The sequence below is a fragment of the Cyphellophora europaea genome, assembly GCF_000365145.1.
Source record: "Cyphellophora europaea CBS 101466 unplaced genomic scaffold supercont1.1, whole genome shotgun sequence".
NCBI classification, from domain to species: Eukaryota; Fungi; Ascomycota; class Eurotiomycetes; order Chaetothyriales; family Cyphellophoraceae; genus Cyphellophora; species Cyphellophora europaea.
Window position 1 is genome coordinate 586,246 of NW_008481797.1, and position 15,736 is coordinate 601,981.

Genomic DNA, 15,736 nt, shown 5'->3' on the forward strand with positions numbered 1-15,736 from the left:
GCCCTGCAAGCACGCCATGGCGACGTCGGAGATGCTCGCCGTGTCCTGGTGCGGGGGAGCGTGAAACAGCATATTCCGGCCAACAGGCGTGGCAAATGCAGCTCGAATCTGCGTCAAGAACACACGACATGGAAAGACATACCTTGTGACCTCCAACTCAAGACTTTGGGAAGCGATATGAGCCAAGATGGGTCCAGGACCATCATATCGGAGAGGAGGTCTTGGACATCCACTTGCATTAAATTACCTTTGGTGGTCACACACTGAGCTCACCAAGTAAAGCATTAGCAGAATGGACAGGGACAGAAAGAACAAGAAAGGTCGGACGACTGAGTAATGCACTTGATCCATTATCATACGACGAATGTACCAGATGGTTTGCCTGGCTTCATACCTGTGTCAACCTGTGAGCCCCCAATGCGCCTTGCTGATATTCAGGACCACCGGTTCCCGTGCTGCACTCGTCTATCGCCCATCGAGCCTCCCAATTCAAAGAATGCTTTGCAATTATATCCTCATCGGCAGCATCCAGAATCCGGCTGCAATGGAAAACCTCACGGCCCTTCACTCATCACTATCAACCACTCTCATACTTCGGCCTTGACCACTCTGTCGACCGCGCATAGTTTTGACCACAGACGTCTTGACACTTCCCACTTTGCTCTTCAACTGTGTCCTTTTTGTACCGTTTTGCTCCGTGACTTCTTTCTCCAACAAAGCTTCTGTGGCCGAAGTAGTCGACACAATCCGTCTACCGCTTCTGCTCTTCTGTATGCCGGCGGCTGCGCTGGCCTTTGCACTCGTCGCCGCACTCGTCGCTCGCTCCTTCGCCCCGTTGACCATCCTCTTCAGTTTCGAGGGGTTGCGAGCCAGCCCGGTGCTGGCTTTTATAGGACTAGCAGATGAGCCACGGACGGCTTTCGCTACAGCTTTCGCCTTTGCTGTGAAAGTTGTAGTCTTTTTGGGGCTGTTCGAGTAGATTCTGCTTCGAGCTTTGGTCGTCTTGACTTGCACTTGCGTTTCAGTCTTCCGCTTCTTCGTGACCTTTTCGACCGCGTCCCCAATGGCGTCGGCGACTTTCCTCTTAAGGCTCTTCTTTTCTTTTGGCTCGTCTTCTTTCTCTTCGCTCTTCCGCTCATCCTTTTTAGGTCTGGGACCAAGAACACCGCGGCAACGTTCCTCACCGCATCTGCACTCCTGGACATTCTTCTGGCTGAAAGGATCGAAGTTGTAATCGTAAGTTAATTCTTCGCCGGTCATAATTCCACCTTCGCCGGCGAATAGCGCCATGCGTGGCTTCCCGTTGACAGTCCACTTCTCCATGCGGCAATTTGGGTTACATGAATGATTGACGAAGCGTGCAATAGACCCCTTCGTCGTCGCATCAATGATCATGTTTTGGTCAAACAGCATCAAGTAGTAGCACTGCCACAATGTTAGCCTCACCAGTGCTTCCATAAGAGGATGGCATACCTCATTGTTTTTGTATTCTTTTCGCATCCTCCTGTCACACTCATCCTGGTTGATGACCTCGCCCGAATATTCCACGATGACCTGGTTTGGGTCGAATGTGCGATTGCTTCGGACGCCGTACCCACGGGTGTCGGTCTTGATCACCTCCACACCAATGTTGTACTTCCCACCCTTCTTGACGCGTTTCCTGAGGTCATCAAATGCCCGATTGCCGCACTGCTCGGCAGTCAAGTTGCAGTTCTTGCTGTCGCATTCGTAATACATGTACCTATTCATACAGTCTTGGTCGCATCCAGTCTCGGGAGTGCAGATACAGGCCGAATACTCCATATCTTTAATGACGCGCCATTCTTGAGCAGCGTCGCCCACGAAGATATTCTTGTTCGACTTCCGCCACTCATCCGGCTTGGGCTGTCCAGGTGGCAGAGGCGAGAACACATCGAAAGGAAGCTTGAAGTCACGACCTTCATTGAGAAGACGCTCGCCGAAGAACATGGGTAACGGCAAAATCGAGTTCTCCTTTTCGGCGCCAGCATCTCCAGCGCTTTTCCGTTTGCCTTTAGTACCGCCATGATGGCGGGCGTCAAACTGGCGCTTCTGACCCGCGTAGAGGCCGGAAGTCAGCCACTTCTTGTCCTTAGGAGCGCGAGGTGCTTTCTTGCTGAGAGGCGATGTCGTGGTAGTCTGTGGGGCAAAGGGCAGAACGTTGTCAGTGACCCGCCGCTTCTTCGCGATGGGCTCATCTGCCACCGCTGCGCCTTGCTCCATGGCACTCCGGGGTCTCAGGCTGCCTCTAAGATCGCTGGTACGGTCCTTGCGTTTGCCCAGGACGGTTTCGGCAATCCCTGAAGCAAATTCAGCGGCCCTGCTGAGTGTCGGAGCTCTGGAGGACCGGCGTGTGGCATTCTTCTCGGCCATCTTCTTCCTCTTCTCCCACAGCCGGTTATTCTGTTCGATTTTCTTCTTTTTGGCGGCGGCCTTAGCTGCGCGTTCTTTTTCGTCTTCCGAGTCTTCCGAGTCTTCTTCTGCCATGGTATTTACAGTTTCTGTGCTCCCCGCTACCTTTGGATTTGTGGATTTGGTGAGATCAGCCTTACTACCAATGTTGAAGACGTCGCTCATATTCCATGGCAAGTCTAGTGCGTCGACACCTTTCTTGAGCAAGCTATCCTGGCTTGCATTCACGCTATTGACAAGAGTCTCCCCGGACACTGTCCTGTATTGCTCTTGACCCTTCTTCGCCGAGGACAGTCGGTCAATAGCTCTGCCCTTCGACATGCGCTTACTGACGCGTCGTCCTTGTGCTTTCAACAAATCCTGGCTGCTTGCCACACTGGATGATTCTGTTGCAGTCTCATCAGGGGTAGGGAGTTGCAGGGGAGGCTCCGTAACCTCAACTTCAATAGTGTCGGATGTGTCAGATGAATTTGAGCTCAAAGCTCGTGAAAGACTGGACCGTCTATTGGATTTGAGTTCATGCTGTTTCGGGGACGCAAGTGCTGCAGCAAAGCTGAGCAGGGTCTGACGGAGAGGCATGCTTATGGAAGGCTCGGTTGTTAAGTAGAGATCCTGGTCTTGATACACGACGCGTTCAAAGAAGTGGGAACGCGTCTACAGTATCCGCATGCAGAGTCGAGAGTCGAAGGTGTGAAAGATCATGAAGCAAACGCGTAAAGGGTGAGGTGTTGTGGTACAAGTCGTTAGAAAGAGAGGAGAGAGTCGAAGATGTGCCGCACTTTGGGAGAGGCTGGGACCAGACCGCAGACCGCGACCCACCAATCGCCTCCACGCCATTTCTGGTCGCATATCCCTGGACGACAACATTCTCGCTGAGTACAACAGATACTCCGGTCTCATTATGCTCACAGGCCATCTACATGTCTGTGCAGTCCATGGGTCCTATATTATTGTACAATATTACTTGGCCTCCAATTTCTGCCGAGATTGTGGCCCCTCAAATCCCCTTTGTGTTGATACAGGCCGCATCTCCATGCCGCCGTTTTGTGCTTCGGGCACAAGAGGAGCCTGACGTCTACCCCGTCGCTCCCCGAAGCGCTGATCTCCTTCTTCGTAGTATTTCTTGAAATGTAAATATGTCGGTGGCCTCGCCCTTCCGAGTACTGCCAGCCAATTCTTCAAGAAGTTACCTTGAGTAAAAGGGCGATGCCTCTCTGCTTTTGGGAATCTCCTCGACGCCAGATACTCCCTTGTTGTCTCGCCTTTGCCCATGAGCATGAGGTGATAGACCCACAGCGCCGCTGGGTACGGAATCGCCACTAGTCCGTAGATAAACATGGCAAAAGGTACTCGGCACCTACTGATGGCCTGACCAAATGCAATATTATGTTGGTTGCCGTAAGCAATAACGTGGCCCAAGCTGCCAAATGAGAGCAAGAGCCCAACAAGAGTCGCTGTGCTGATGAAGCCGAAGAAGTAACGATAGTTGCGGCGGCCCATGCAGTTATTCAACCACACACAGTGGTGATCCAGTGTCTCAACGCAGTTGTCACAAACACGGCAGTGATAGCAGCGTGGGGGGCGCCAGATGTTGCAGGTTTTGCAATATTTCACCGGTACGTCCATGGCAGCCGTCTGGGAAGTTGCAAGCCTGACCATGACCCAATCATTGGTGGGCGGTCCAATAGCAAGCGGATCCTCTTTCCCGGTGGGAGGGAAAGGATGGATATTGCGGGGGAAAATCTAGACATGGTTAGCTGAATCGGAACAGTCAGTGGTTTTACTTACTCCTGGATCGACGGTGGACGCATGGATAAAGGATGATAAACAGAGAAAGAAGAGGTAGCCGAATATTATAGGGATCGCTGGTGATACATGATGCCACAGGAAAGAGGCTCTACGCAATGATTAGCTTCTTCGAGCGTACGTTGAGCGAGCGAGGGTGGACTTACGAATAAACAAAAAAGAGAATCGCCGGCAGGACGAGCACAATGCCGGTTGCGATGTTGACGGGCCGGTCACGAGCGTTCTGCATACGTCCTCCCCACCAGAACACAGTGTTGCCCTCAAAATACTCATGGTTCTTACCCAGTGCACCTTTTGCTGTTGAGGGAGTCTCATTCCCATCCTGGCGTGCGAGGCGTGGCGACCCTGCACTTGAGGAGAGTGGTTGATGGCCTGGTTCCATACGGCCCTTGCTGGCCAGGCTGAATCCTGACCGGAAAGATAGCGGCGACTTCTGTGGCGCATCACCTGCTTTCTGGGCAGCTCCGATGTTCAAGTGCATTGGGCGGTTGATGGCCTTCCTAGAGCCATCCACTAGCCCGGTCTCGCCCTCCTGTTGCGACGCGAAGTCGTGAGAGCCAGTCTCGTAGTGCTCGGGCACTTCTGACTGAGTATAGTCGGTCGCGATCGACTGGAGTGGTCGATGGCCTCTGGGCATGGCGTGCCTGCTAGAAGCAACACTTCGATCATCCGCATCATCGTATTGATCTCCATCGGGTATGGGGGCCGGTGGCTGGACTGATTTGTTACCGCCTGGGGGACGACGAAATCGTTGCGCTTGCAGCTTCTGCGAGCTCATGGGCCTAAAGAAGCCCTGGGCTGTCAAAGAAGGCACATGCGTTCGGCTGGTTGTGCTGACAGGGCTTTGAGGACGGCTAGATCCAGTGTTGCTCGACGGCGCAGGAGGAGGGTTTCTTATGGTACGATTGGCGGGCTGGGTGATACCGCGAATGTGAGAGAAACCATGCTGCGAAGCAGAAGGATTTGGCAACGTTGGTTGGTCCAGTCTTGCGCCAGTTTGCGGTCTTGAATGGTAGCCATCTTCGGAGATGGCAGAGGAGATCTCGCTGAGAGCTGTGCTGGGACGTACAGCCATCGCGATCAACAAGCTGTTGACCGGTGACGCAGGTCTTGTTCGTGTCACTGGTGTGACCTAGGCTGCATATTGCGGAGGTAGTACGGTAAGACGCTAGTGGAAGGATTGTGTAGAGAGCGTAATGTCGCGTCAGGAAAATGAGCGAAATAGGGGTCAGAGAAGAATTAATAAACGACGACGAGATGACATGAGAGGTGGGAGCGGACGTCGTCGTGAAGCAGGTGGCTGCCAGGATGCACCCCTGACAGGCAATTATTGAGACGTGGAGAGGATTCGTCGCAACTTCCGGACGGATGCGCCCGCCAAGCGTAGCAATCAACGTGATTGAGTTGGCAGCCCTAACCCTTCCCAAAAACAGCTTAGCTCCCAGCTGCACTCAGGACCTCCAACGTCAATTCCTCCAGTCGTATGATACACTTACCCAGCTTTGAATCTCCGCTCCTCCCTCTCTCGAGCCTCGAATACCGCCGACATGTCATTCATTATCCGACGACAAGCTTCAACGGTTGCTGCCGCGGCCAATGCGGCCAAAAGCGTCGGCAAAAGCGCTAGCGGCGGTGGACCCGAAGATAAAGTGCTGAAGAAGGGTGCAAGGAGGGATCCCGAGCTCTATGTATGCGGGCGGAGGTCATGCAGAAACTGGACAACCTGCTGATCAGAGTCACAGATCCTTGCCGCTGTCATGTCGGGCGCCTTCGGTCTCGCTGGCTTCTACTTCGGCCGCAAGCCTACGTCTGCTACCTCGCAAGCCGAAGTCTCCGTGGCCAATAGCTCTATGCCTTGGGAAGTCGACCACGACCATGAAGACCACAACAAGCATTTCAAATACCAATACCATCCGAAAGGCGACCGCAGCCAGGCCCCAAAGAACGCACCGAGCGCTCTTAACACAGTCGTAGTCCCCAATGTGACATTACCGAAGGTAAGAAACCATAGCCAGCCACACTACAGGCAGTCGTATTGACGATGGGACAGGAGCTGCACGACATGTTCAACAAGTGGGGCAAAGATGGCTACTAAAGCTCGCAATTCATATTCTGTGCTTGCTGTGTTTTGGGTGAGTACTTGCGAAAGGCTTGAGGGCCCTTGTGCAGGGCACGACCTGTACATATCCGCAGAATCAGCCTCAATCACATTTTCGAAGCAGCATTTGAATATCTTTCTTTGCCCTTTCTCTTGATTTCGATATTGTCACTCTGAACGGTCGTGCAGTGTAGCGGGTACAACAATCTTTGCTCGAGGAAGCAGCAGGTGAACCAGCCGAACACGACTTTGGTGTGGCTTCGTCCTTCGGAGCTGGACCTACGCGATAAAAAGCTTGCCTACCATTACCTGGTCTTCTGCAATCTGAGTTCCTCTCACAGCTTTTCGTTTTCCTCAAGCGTAACAGCTGCGCGTGCGCATTTCATTCTAGCATCTGCTCATGTTTCCAGTGTCTCGTTCGTGCTGCTTCGAATTGACAGACCAGATTCCATCATGTTGTCAACTGACAGAGATTTGGCAAGCTGCATCACGTTGGCTAGGAACTCTGTATCAGCAACTGCATTGTCCCGTTCCGGCCAGCTAATGCTGGAGACATAGTTGCTCAATTGCATGGGACGGATCAACCCTCATATCTTTGCATCAGCACGCGCGTGACCAAATAGTCCATGTTCCTGGAAGCAAATACTCACGCGGGACGCACATATTGTTGCGTAAGGTTCTCGCACTGCAAGCCCAGCCACACCCTCTGGTGCCAGTTCTCCTTAGCTGCCTGACCAGCGAGACTACGAAGCGTCAGAACAACCTCGAGCACCTTCTGTGATACCTCTCCTGATTCGACGGGGACAGGCCACGACTGATCAATTGGCTATTGCAACCTGGGGTCGCCTATATTTCGCACCTACGGGCACGACGAACAGTCGCCATGTAACATCAACGAATCAACGAGACTAGTTCCAGCTGTTCAAGCGTAGTCTTTTAGCCTGGTGCAACAATGGTGATACAGCATCCGAGCTGTACCTGCGTTTTTATTCACACTTCACTCTGTTAAACGCTTGACACCATGTCAACGCCGTACTCGGTAGCAATCAATTCCTGAGAACCTCGATGCAGTTTATTATATGCTTCCAGTTCCTACTTATGTTCAGTGGCTCAACAGGCGACCTGTCGCTCAACTTGAGATACCCCCCAGCACTGCACACAGCACAAGCAGGCAGTGAATTGAACACTAATGCTGCCTTGGGATTAGCGTGGCTCCGAGATAAATCGCCAGCAGGCCAACCATTTATCACCTTCCGACTGATCCAGTATCGTCCCGACGACAGACGGCGAGTGCTCTCCCTCAGCTGTAAACTGTGTCGAATGCATCACAACCTCCAGCTCTCAGCCTGACGACCTGCCATGGCATTTACTCGTGCTCAAGACCTCGCCATGCTGGCCGCGATTCTCCGACCTCCTCCCCAGTCTCTTCCAGTTACCTCTCGCAGCCTATACAGTTTCAGGCACCCGAAACACTCAAAGAACTGCTCATCATCTCAGCGGCGCGAATTCTCCGTGCTCAACCGCCCATCACCAAACTATCCCGGCCATGTTCCGCTGACCTCTATCGAACGTCTCGGCCTCGCTGTGGGCTCTGCCTTCACGTCACTCATTGACCCTTTTCGTCACGACATGATCGCTGCGTGTGGTGAAGCGACCGCTCAACCATTTTTCATCAGTTATCTGAAAACCCGCATGCTTTCCGACCCCACCGGCCGGCGTATCCTTCGCGATCGGCCGCGGATCACGTCTAAAACCATGCCGCTTGAGATGCTGCGGCAGCTTCCTGAGAACAGCGTGGGGCGTACGTATGCCGCATGGCTTGACCGTGAAGGCGTTACACCCGACACTCGCGATCCAGTCCGCTACATTGATAATGAGGAGGAAGCATATGTAATGCAGCGGTACCGGGAGTCTCATGATTTCTATCACGCGCTCACCGGACTGCCGGTCTTTGCGGAGGGGGAGATTGGACTGAAGGCGTTTGAGTTCGCGAATACGGGCCTGCCCATGACAGGCTTAAGTTTGGCGGCGATAGTGCGGCTGAAGCCAGGAGAGAGGAAGAGAATGTTTGAGATATATTTGCCTTGGGCATTCAAGAATGGCTGGCGCGCGAGAGATGTTATTAATGTCTACTGGGAAGAGGAACTGAAGACGGATGTCGGCGTACTGAGACAGAGGCTGGGTCTGGAACAGCCACCAGACTTGAGGGAAATGAGAAAAAAGATGAGGGAGGAGAGAAGGAGGGCCAAAGAGTTGAAGAAAGCACAGCGAAGTGCTTGATGTGTAAACATGTCGACAGCCTGGAGCTGCTTTTGGGGGGTATCACGATGCATACTGTCGTCCCGCCTTCAGACCACCTATTCATGATTCGTTGAGAAGATCATCGAGGTCATCTTCGTCCCAGCGACCTTTTCGCACAACCTTCATGTTTTCCAGTGTTGGACCTGTCTGCTTCTCATGCTCGGTGAGACTGGCCAACATCTGCTTCAATTGTTCTTCATTGACCTTCTGCTGTAATTGACCAGACCTCGCAATCATAATGAGTCTGTCCTCGACCATCTGCGCGCGAGACTCTTTGACCATTCGGATTCTGCCTAAACGGTCGGCGGCTTCGGGCTCGAGGATCTGGTTGAGAATGGACGAGCGCTGTTCAGTCTCTCGCTGCCTGCAGAATAATCAGATCTCGCTCGCTGCTGGTGAATCCGCACCTACTTCTTCTGCTCCTGATCATCCTCTTGACCTTGCCCTTGCCCACCTTGTGACCCTCCGCCTTGTTGCTGCTTCAGCTGCGCCATGCGGGCGGCTCTGATCTGCGACCGATCAGCGGAATCTTACCGGCATTCAACATGAGGCCATACCTGTGCCAACTCATCATCGCCCATCTCGAACCAGCGTAGCGTGTTTAGACCACGTGTTTAGGGAACGAAATAGAAGCGGTTCTTTGCGCCCTGTAAAAATGCAAGCGGGGCAACCAACGGCCTGTGACTTTGCAATGCCCCGTCACCTGCTGAAACCAGTTAGATTGGGTCAAGATTCTAACGCAGTGGCGTTCTAGGAGGAGCCGGACGAAGCCTACGGGTCTGGGCAAATAGGCTTTGGACATGGGGGTCTGGAGCCGCCCACGAGGCCTCTGACAGGCGGCGCAGCCGCTCAAACCGGTGGTCAGTGGTCGAGATTGCCAGGCGGCCGCAGGCGGAGCTCGGTCGGCGCGGGTATGGCATTGGGGTATACCCACCACTGACGGCGGCGGTATCTCGCCTCGCTGCAAGTCAGAGTCTGGTGAGTTTGCTCTCACGTCTACCTGGTCTCTATCTCCTGTCTTTTGTGCTCGCCAGCCTGTTCTGCTATAACGAGTCGCCAGGCAGGGTTCTCAGATCTGAAGAGGGTGTACAGCAACAGCGGTTGCGGTGTACAAGGTTGTTCAGCTGCCCCATTCGTCATCATATGCGCAGCTCACCTGTGCACCCTTCCACATACAGACCGAGCGTGATCTTACACGACAGCCGCAATTTTCCTATCACAATGCGTTCGCTGTGAACGGACCTCTGTATCTATAGACCCAGATTCCTGTCAACCAAGCCAGTCATTCTGTGGCACCTGCCCTTGCGCAGCAATGGAGTCTATGGCTATAGCCTACCTCAACACTCCCTCCTACCTCGACAACCGACCAGTTTCTCTCGGGCCACCTCCCTCTGGCTCGCCGCGTCCTTCTCTCTCGAAGGCCAGATCTACTACCGATCTTGATGCTATTGCTACTGCGCAGCGAATAATGGAAAATGGCCCTGACTCGTCCTTTCGAACGCTCGCCGACCCGCGCACTGCCAGCATGACTGATCTGTCCAAGACGGGTTCGCGGTCTCCTAGCGACAGGCATCCGGACCTTAGCAATGAAGTCTCGACGCTGAGTGACAAGCTGGTGAGCGCTATCGAGCATAACTCCGTCCTGGATGAGAAGCTATCAGAAACGCGTCGCGAGCTTGAAGAATCACGCGCCCGGATAGCGAAACTCGAGGCAGAGGCAAACGAGCACGAGGAGAGGATAAGAAAAGGCGAGCTGTTGACCAAGGGTGCTGCAGACGAATTAAATGGCAAGCTCTCCGCAAACCTGGCGGAGGAGAAGAGGCAGAGGGCCCTTATACAGCAGGAGAAGCGAGGTATAGAGAGCGAGCTGGAAAACCTGACTGCGTCACTCTTTGATGAAGCCAACAAGATGGTTGCAGCCGCCAATATGCAACGTGAGGCAACAGAGAAGAAGAACCAGCAATTGCGTGACCAAATTAAGGATGGTGAAGCTTTGATAGCTTCCCAGACCGAGCAACTGACCGAGCTCAAGACTTTGATGCAACAAATCGGCTCCGATCACCGCAAAGAGTTACAGTCGCCGCGTTCTTCGCTCGCACCCTCCAGCCCAGGCGTCGCTCGAGAAGAAACAGATCTCACTCGGCTCCTCGAAGCTATGAACCTATCTCCCGCTTCAGCTGACGACACTGAGATCGCCCCCTCTCCATCTACTTCGCTGACTCACCTCCTTCGTCCAGAATGTCGGACCGATATCCCGGCCTACGAAGACTTCAAAAATCTTGTTGCGACATCTCACCCTCGGAGTCACAACCCGTCTCATGCTCCTTCACGTGCAGGTTCTGGCTCATACGGCGGGCTCAACGTAATGGGTCTCTCGTTCGCCAACAATTCAAATCCTAATCTCGCCTCTGCCGCGACTTCACAGTCTAAGTTGGCCTCTGCTCCCTCGATCCCAGGCTCTTTCTCGCCGTCTGCCGACTCTTCTGTCGCCAAAGGTCCAGTCCCTCTCAAGGACACTCGTTTCTTCAAGCGCATCATGGCCGAGGATGTGGAGCCCACGTTGCGTCTCGATTTGAGCCCCACAATATCCTGGCTCAACCGGCGCAGCATCCTCGCCGCGATGGGCGAGTCGAATCTGATCGTGGAACCAATAGCCGAAGCATCTCTGAAGTTGTATGGCAAATATACCTCCTGTGCAGTCTGCGGCGAGGGGCGCAAGGCGGGTGAAAACCCCCGCACGCACGCAATGCGTGTCCGTGAGGGAGAGGGCGCGACCAAGTGGAGCATCTGCCGGTTGTGCTTGGAGAAGGTGCGCGGCGTTGGCGACCTCATCGCCTATGTCCGCATGATACGTGAAGGAGTGGTGAAGTGTGGAGACCGCAAAGAGGAGGAAGAGGCTTGGGATGAGCTGGTACGTATGCGCGAGCGATTGTTTTGGGCACGCATGGCTGGTGGAGTGGTACCAGCATTTGTGCCGAGCAACAAAGCCAGTCCCGTGGCTGGACTCGGATCTGCAGCAAGGACCAGTGAAGAAGGATTAGGGCGGTTCCCGAAGAGTCCGCTTGGTCAAAATGTTAGCGAGCCGCAGAGCGCCACTGGGTTCCGGACGCCGGAAGAGCATTCGAGCGAAGACCCGGTGTCCCGTAGTGATTCTCGGGATTGCGACACTGCATCGTCCCAGCTGCGGACAGAAGAGGAAAAGAAAGCGGAAGCCGACGCCGCCGAGCAGTTGCAGAAGGGTTTGGATGAGAGTCTGACGACCTTCGACAATATGCATGCCAATAAAGAGCGAACCACGCCAACAGGAGACGTGCCGAACGGTCAAGAGCCAGACAGAAACACTGCAGCGTCCCCGCCCATGACGCCTCAGCGACAGCAGCGGGGCCACAATCCACGCAGCAGTAGCACTGGCAGCGGCATGAGTTTTCCCAAGATCAGCATCCCGAAGATCCCGGAAAGTTTCTGGGCTAATCAGGTCAACACCCTGCACTGAACTGGTGGAGGTGCTGACTCGTCTTCGATGGGTGAGATGAGGATGAGCAAGGGGTAGCCTATCTGAGACCTTGATTTCGAAAAGCGAGTTGGCAGGTGGTCTTTTCAGGTTTTCTTGGTAGTGGAGAGGAGACAAAGCAGCACACCGCCGCCCTTGAGCGGCAGAGAAGAACGGCGTTGAAACGGCCTTTGATGGCGACTCACTGACGTCAACTTCACGCCGTGCAGCATGCTTCATTACTTCGAGGGGTTGGAAAGCTGAAAAGCGCGACTGAAGCACTGGAGGGTGGGGGTTTCCCGTGGACTCACGATCAGTCAAAAAGGCGGCTACTGACCGCAGGAGGACTTACATTGTACAGCTGTATACTAGGGCCCAAAGACGCAGAGGAAGCGAGACACAGACGCCAGGTGTTTGTCAGGTACCTCGCCCAGACGGGTAAAGTGGTCTCGGGAGACCTGAGTAGCAGGCGACGGTGGGGAACGCATTGTATCAATACATCATCACAATTAAAGACTTGCCATATTATTTGAAGCTGAGGCCCCCTTCAACGTGGAGGTGAAGTTGGTTAGGGGGGAAAGGGGGGGAGTCGGCTCGGTGATCCTCAGTCGCAGTCAGGATCGAAGGACCTCCTCCCGTGGTCATCTCTGCAATAACACCGTGTCCTGCGACACTAATACCTACTCTCTGTAACGTCCATCACTCCAGCGTGGCGAAGCGGGAGTTCCCGTCATGGCAGTCCTACTAATTTCGGTCCGCTCCACTGGCCGATTTCAGTCGTTTTCTATGTCTTGGGGGAATTTGGTTGCCTGGTTGCCTTGCCAAGCCTTTCCATCCATGCCCGAGTTTGGGGCGGGTCGTTCATTGCTTTGTCGTGCTTCTCTAGGCCTCACCTCCATCCTCCCTTCTCACTTACTCTTGAGACGTTTTGGACAGCTGGTAATTCTTACGGTTTGTTGCTCTTTTGTTTTGACGTGTTGGTGATGTGCTCAGGCCTTGTCTTCGCAGGAACAATATGGCGGGGATCTGAAAAATTCTCTGCTTGGAAGCTCTGAGCTCGTCTCGATGTCTAATGATCGTGAAGTATTATAGACTCCTAATAAAGGATCTTTGCCGCGTTCGAACTACTGTCATCAAGCGCTTTATCTTCGTCCCGCGGCCATCAAGTTCGCATAGAACATGAACAAGGTGAGTGACACTACCGCGGGCACAAATGCGTCCTGTAAGCTGCTGTCCGAGTGTTTTCTCAGCCACCAGATCACGAAGATCGAAGAGCCCAGCGCCCAAATAAGAATGCAGAGGCAGAGTCGGGAGTAACAAAAGCGCAGGGTCACATGTAGGCCCCAACCCTCGTGGCCTTTCCAGTGCTCCAGACGCCAAGGTACTTTCTTTGGTATCGCATCCAAGTGGATGCGGTCTTGGCCTGGGTATGAGCGATCTTCCAAAGTTCGAGAATGCTTCAAGGCCCACCAGTTGGTGTAATGCTTTTTGAGGTCGTTAGAGATCATGTCCTCGCGGCACTGTACATCCGAGCCTTGGTGGCGGTATTCATTCGTCGTGGGCAGGGATGATTGCGGGTTGCATCGCACTTGCGGGCCGTTCGAGACGAAGGTAAACTGGGAGCGCGTTAGTTGGTCTGGTGCAATCAGTTCGTAGTCTTACCTTCTTGATAGAGACCCGGTCTGGTGTCGACATAGTGGCTAACAGAAACAGTCGTCCCCATACCTCTGTGCAACGAAGGTACAATGCCTGGAGAAAAGCATCGTCATCCTCAAAGTTTCGAGCGTTGAATTCGTGTAGTCGACAGAAGACTTCGCCACCAAGACACACATAAATGAATTCGCCATTCCCTGCCTGGCGGTGCCTACGTTCCTCGACGCTGATGGCCCTTTCCGAGGAATAGTTCCATGGCGGTCTCGTGCGCAAGGTCGTCTGTGAGGTTGACTGTGACGCAACAGGTATGCGACGAATCGCGTTATAGGTCGGAAGGAGTGACTGGCTGTTGCTTTGGTCAGGGTGATTCACAATTGGCCTTGTGGACACTCCCGACCCTAGTCTGTTCTGGACCGTATCAGCATCGACATGTTGTCCAAGCGCGTCTGATTCTCTAGCTGATCCCACATGACTGGGCGAGGAGGATCGCTCCAGGAGCTCGAAGACTGATTGGTCGGCACCGGACTCTTCTATGCTGATTCCATCATCTACATCTCCAGACATAACAGTTCGGCATTCCCACGCAGTATGGTTTGATGCATTTGTGTCGGCCTTTTCTGTATCATTCGCCGTAGACGCAAGCGCTGGCGCATGCCAAAACTTGATGGGAGGTGTTCCAAGGTCGATTCCCCGGCAGGATGATAGCACCGACAAAGTATCTTTGAGACGACACAGGATGTAGTGTGCGAGATGCAGCAACCAGAGGCCAGGATTCGAAAGTAATGCGCCAGTTTTGACGAGCTTTAGTAGACGTGCGACCATGAAAATGAGGACTATAAAAAAAGTAAGAACCCACGCGAACGCGGCACGACTCGGTTTAATTAAGAAATTCGGGAATATCTCTCTGCCGACGTCGTCCTCAATCGAGAAGATTGCGGAAGTGAGAAGGAACGGCGCACAGATCTATTGGTCTTTGTATCAGTCGAGGGGTGGCAGAGCTTGTGATTCAACCCGCGTACCATGAGAATTCTTGCTATGGCTCTGTTGTCTTCTGCAAGGTCTCTCTGACCTTGCGACATTTGCAAAGTCAGTCGTCGGCATATCTGCAAAAGGCCACAGTCAGACGAGTCACGGAAGAAATTCACAAGGCTGGCAAGTGCAGGGTGCTCACAGTCTTTGACATCGTGTGTGACTTATGTTGCAGCCAAAGAAGCCGCTCTTGTGTTTCCAACATCAGTTCGAGGGTGTCGTTAATGGACGAGAGATGGTATTGCACCGTTTCGGAGGCATCGTCAAAATCTGCAGCATGGTTCAACTCAAACCTATTACAGGCATGGTGAGTACGTTGCAGCGACCCAGACAGGTCTTTGACCAAGATATCGAAGCCTTCAAGCCGTTCTAAGCTCCGCTGGGAATGTTCTATACTCCTTGAGATGTGCCCGATGTCGTTCGCGTCTATTCGATCCCACATCTACGTTGTTAGCATATGTCGAGGGCTACACGTAGTGACTTGCCTTCTCATGATCGATAAACGCGAGTTCTAGTCGCTGAATCACCCAGCGCCATTCTTGTAGACTTTCTCGCAAGCGAAATTCCAAAACAAGCAAGAACCATGTTCTGGGATCTATAGAGTCCGGTTCCCCCATTATGGCATCGACTGTCGGTGTCAGCTCGTTTCGCTCCAATTGCGAGTGCGACGAATCCAACTCGGAGTCAACATCGCTGAGGCAGTACGCCGTCCACTTCCAATTATCAATGCCGATTACTGTGCAACTGAATACACAGTCGTAAATGTAGGAAGCCGTTTCACTTTCCCAGTCGAGAAATGTTACATCTCGAACAATGCGGAGTGGCCGTCCTTGCTGATCGACACGGCCGTCCAATTTTGGACCTTTGGAGGATCGCCACGCAACAAACGGTAGATGAAAAGAAAGCTCGAATGTTTGGAAGCCCTGAGG

At 53.3% G+C, this 15,736-nt stretch overlaps 6 protein-coding genes across 6 annotated transcripts; 3 read left to right on the plus strand and 3 right to left on the minus strand.

Annotated features, from left to right (window-relative positions):
* Nucleotides 1-564: 564 nt before the first annotated feature.
* Nucleotides 565-3,009, minus strand: HMPREF1541_00197 (uncharacterized protein; the record flags this gene model as incomplete). Its single annotated transcript, XM_008712504.1, has 2 exons — nt 565-1,425; nt 1,474-3,009. The coding sequence occupies 2 exons, from the start codon at nt 3,007-3,009 to the stop codon at nt 565-567; spliced, it is 2,397 nt and encodes a 798-aa protein (XP_008710726.1).
* A 381-nt stretch (nt 3,010-3,390) lies between these two features.
* HMPREF1541_00198 (uncharacterized protein) lies at nt 3,391-5,311 on the minus strand (the record flags this gene model as incomplete). The annotated part of the gene is made up of 3 exons (XM_008712505.1): nt 3,391-4,173; nt 4,219-4,327; nt 4,383-5,311. 3 exons carry the CDS (start codon nt 5,309-5,311, stop codon nt 3,391-3,393), a joined length of 1,821 nt encoding a protein of 606 aa, XP_008710727.1.
* Nucleotides 5,312-5,783: 472 nt separating this feature from the next.
* Nucleotides 5,784-6,275, plus strand: HMPREF1541_00199 (uncharacterized protein; the record flags this gene model as incomplete). Its single annotated transcript, XM_008712506.1, has 2 exons — nt 5,784-5,924; nt 5,979-6,275. The coding sequence occupies 2 exons, from the start codon at nt 5,784-5,786 to the stop codon at nt 6,273-6,275; spliced, it is 438 nt and encodes a 145-aa protein (XP_008710728.1).
* Nucleotides 6,276-7,693: 1,418 nt separating this feature from the next.
* On the plus strand, nt 7,694-8,614 carry HMPREF1541_00200 (uncharacterized protein; the record flags this gene model as incomplete). The annotated part of the gene is made up of 1 exon (XM_008712507.1): nt 7,694-8,614. The coding sequence occupies one exon, from the start codon at nt 7,694-7,696 to the stop codon at nt 8,612-8,614; it is 921 nt and encodes a 306-aa protein (XP_008710729.1).
* Nucleotides 8,615-8,695: 81 nt separating this feature from the next.
* On the minus strand, nt 8,696-9,129 carry HMPREF1541_00201 (uncharacterized protein; the record flags this gene model as incomplete). Its single annotated transcript, XM_008712508.1, has 2 exons — nt 8,696-8,999; nt 9,047-9,129. The coding sequence occupies 2 exons, from the start codon at nt 9,127-9,129 to the stop codon at nt 8,696-8,698; spliced, it is 387 nt and encodes a 128-aa protein (XP_008710730.1).
* Nucleotides 9,130-9,947: 818 nt separating this feature from the next.
* On the plus strand, nt 9,948-12,128 carry HMPREF1541_00202 (uncharacterized protein; the record flags this gene model as incomplete). The annotated part of the gene is made up of 1 exon (XM_008712509.1): nt 9,948-12,128. The coding sequence occupies one exon, from the start codon at nt 9,948-9,950 to the stop codon at nt 12,126-12,128; it is 2,181 nt and encodes a 726-aa protein (XP_008710731.1).
* Nucleotides 12,129-15,736: the final 3,608 nt, after the last annotated feature.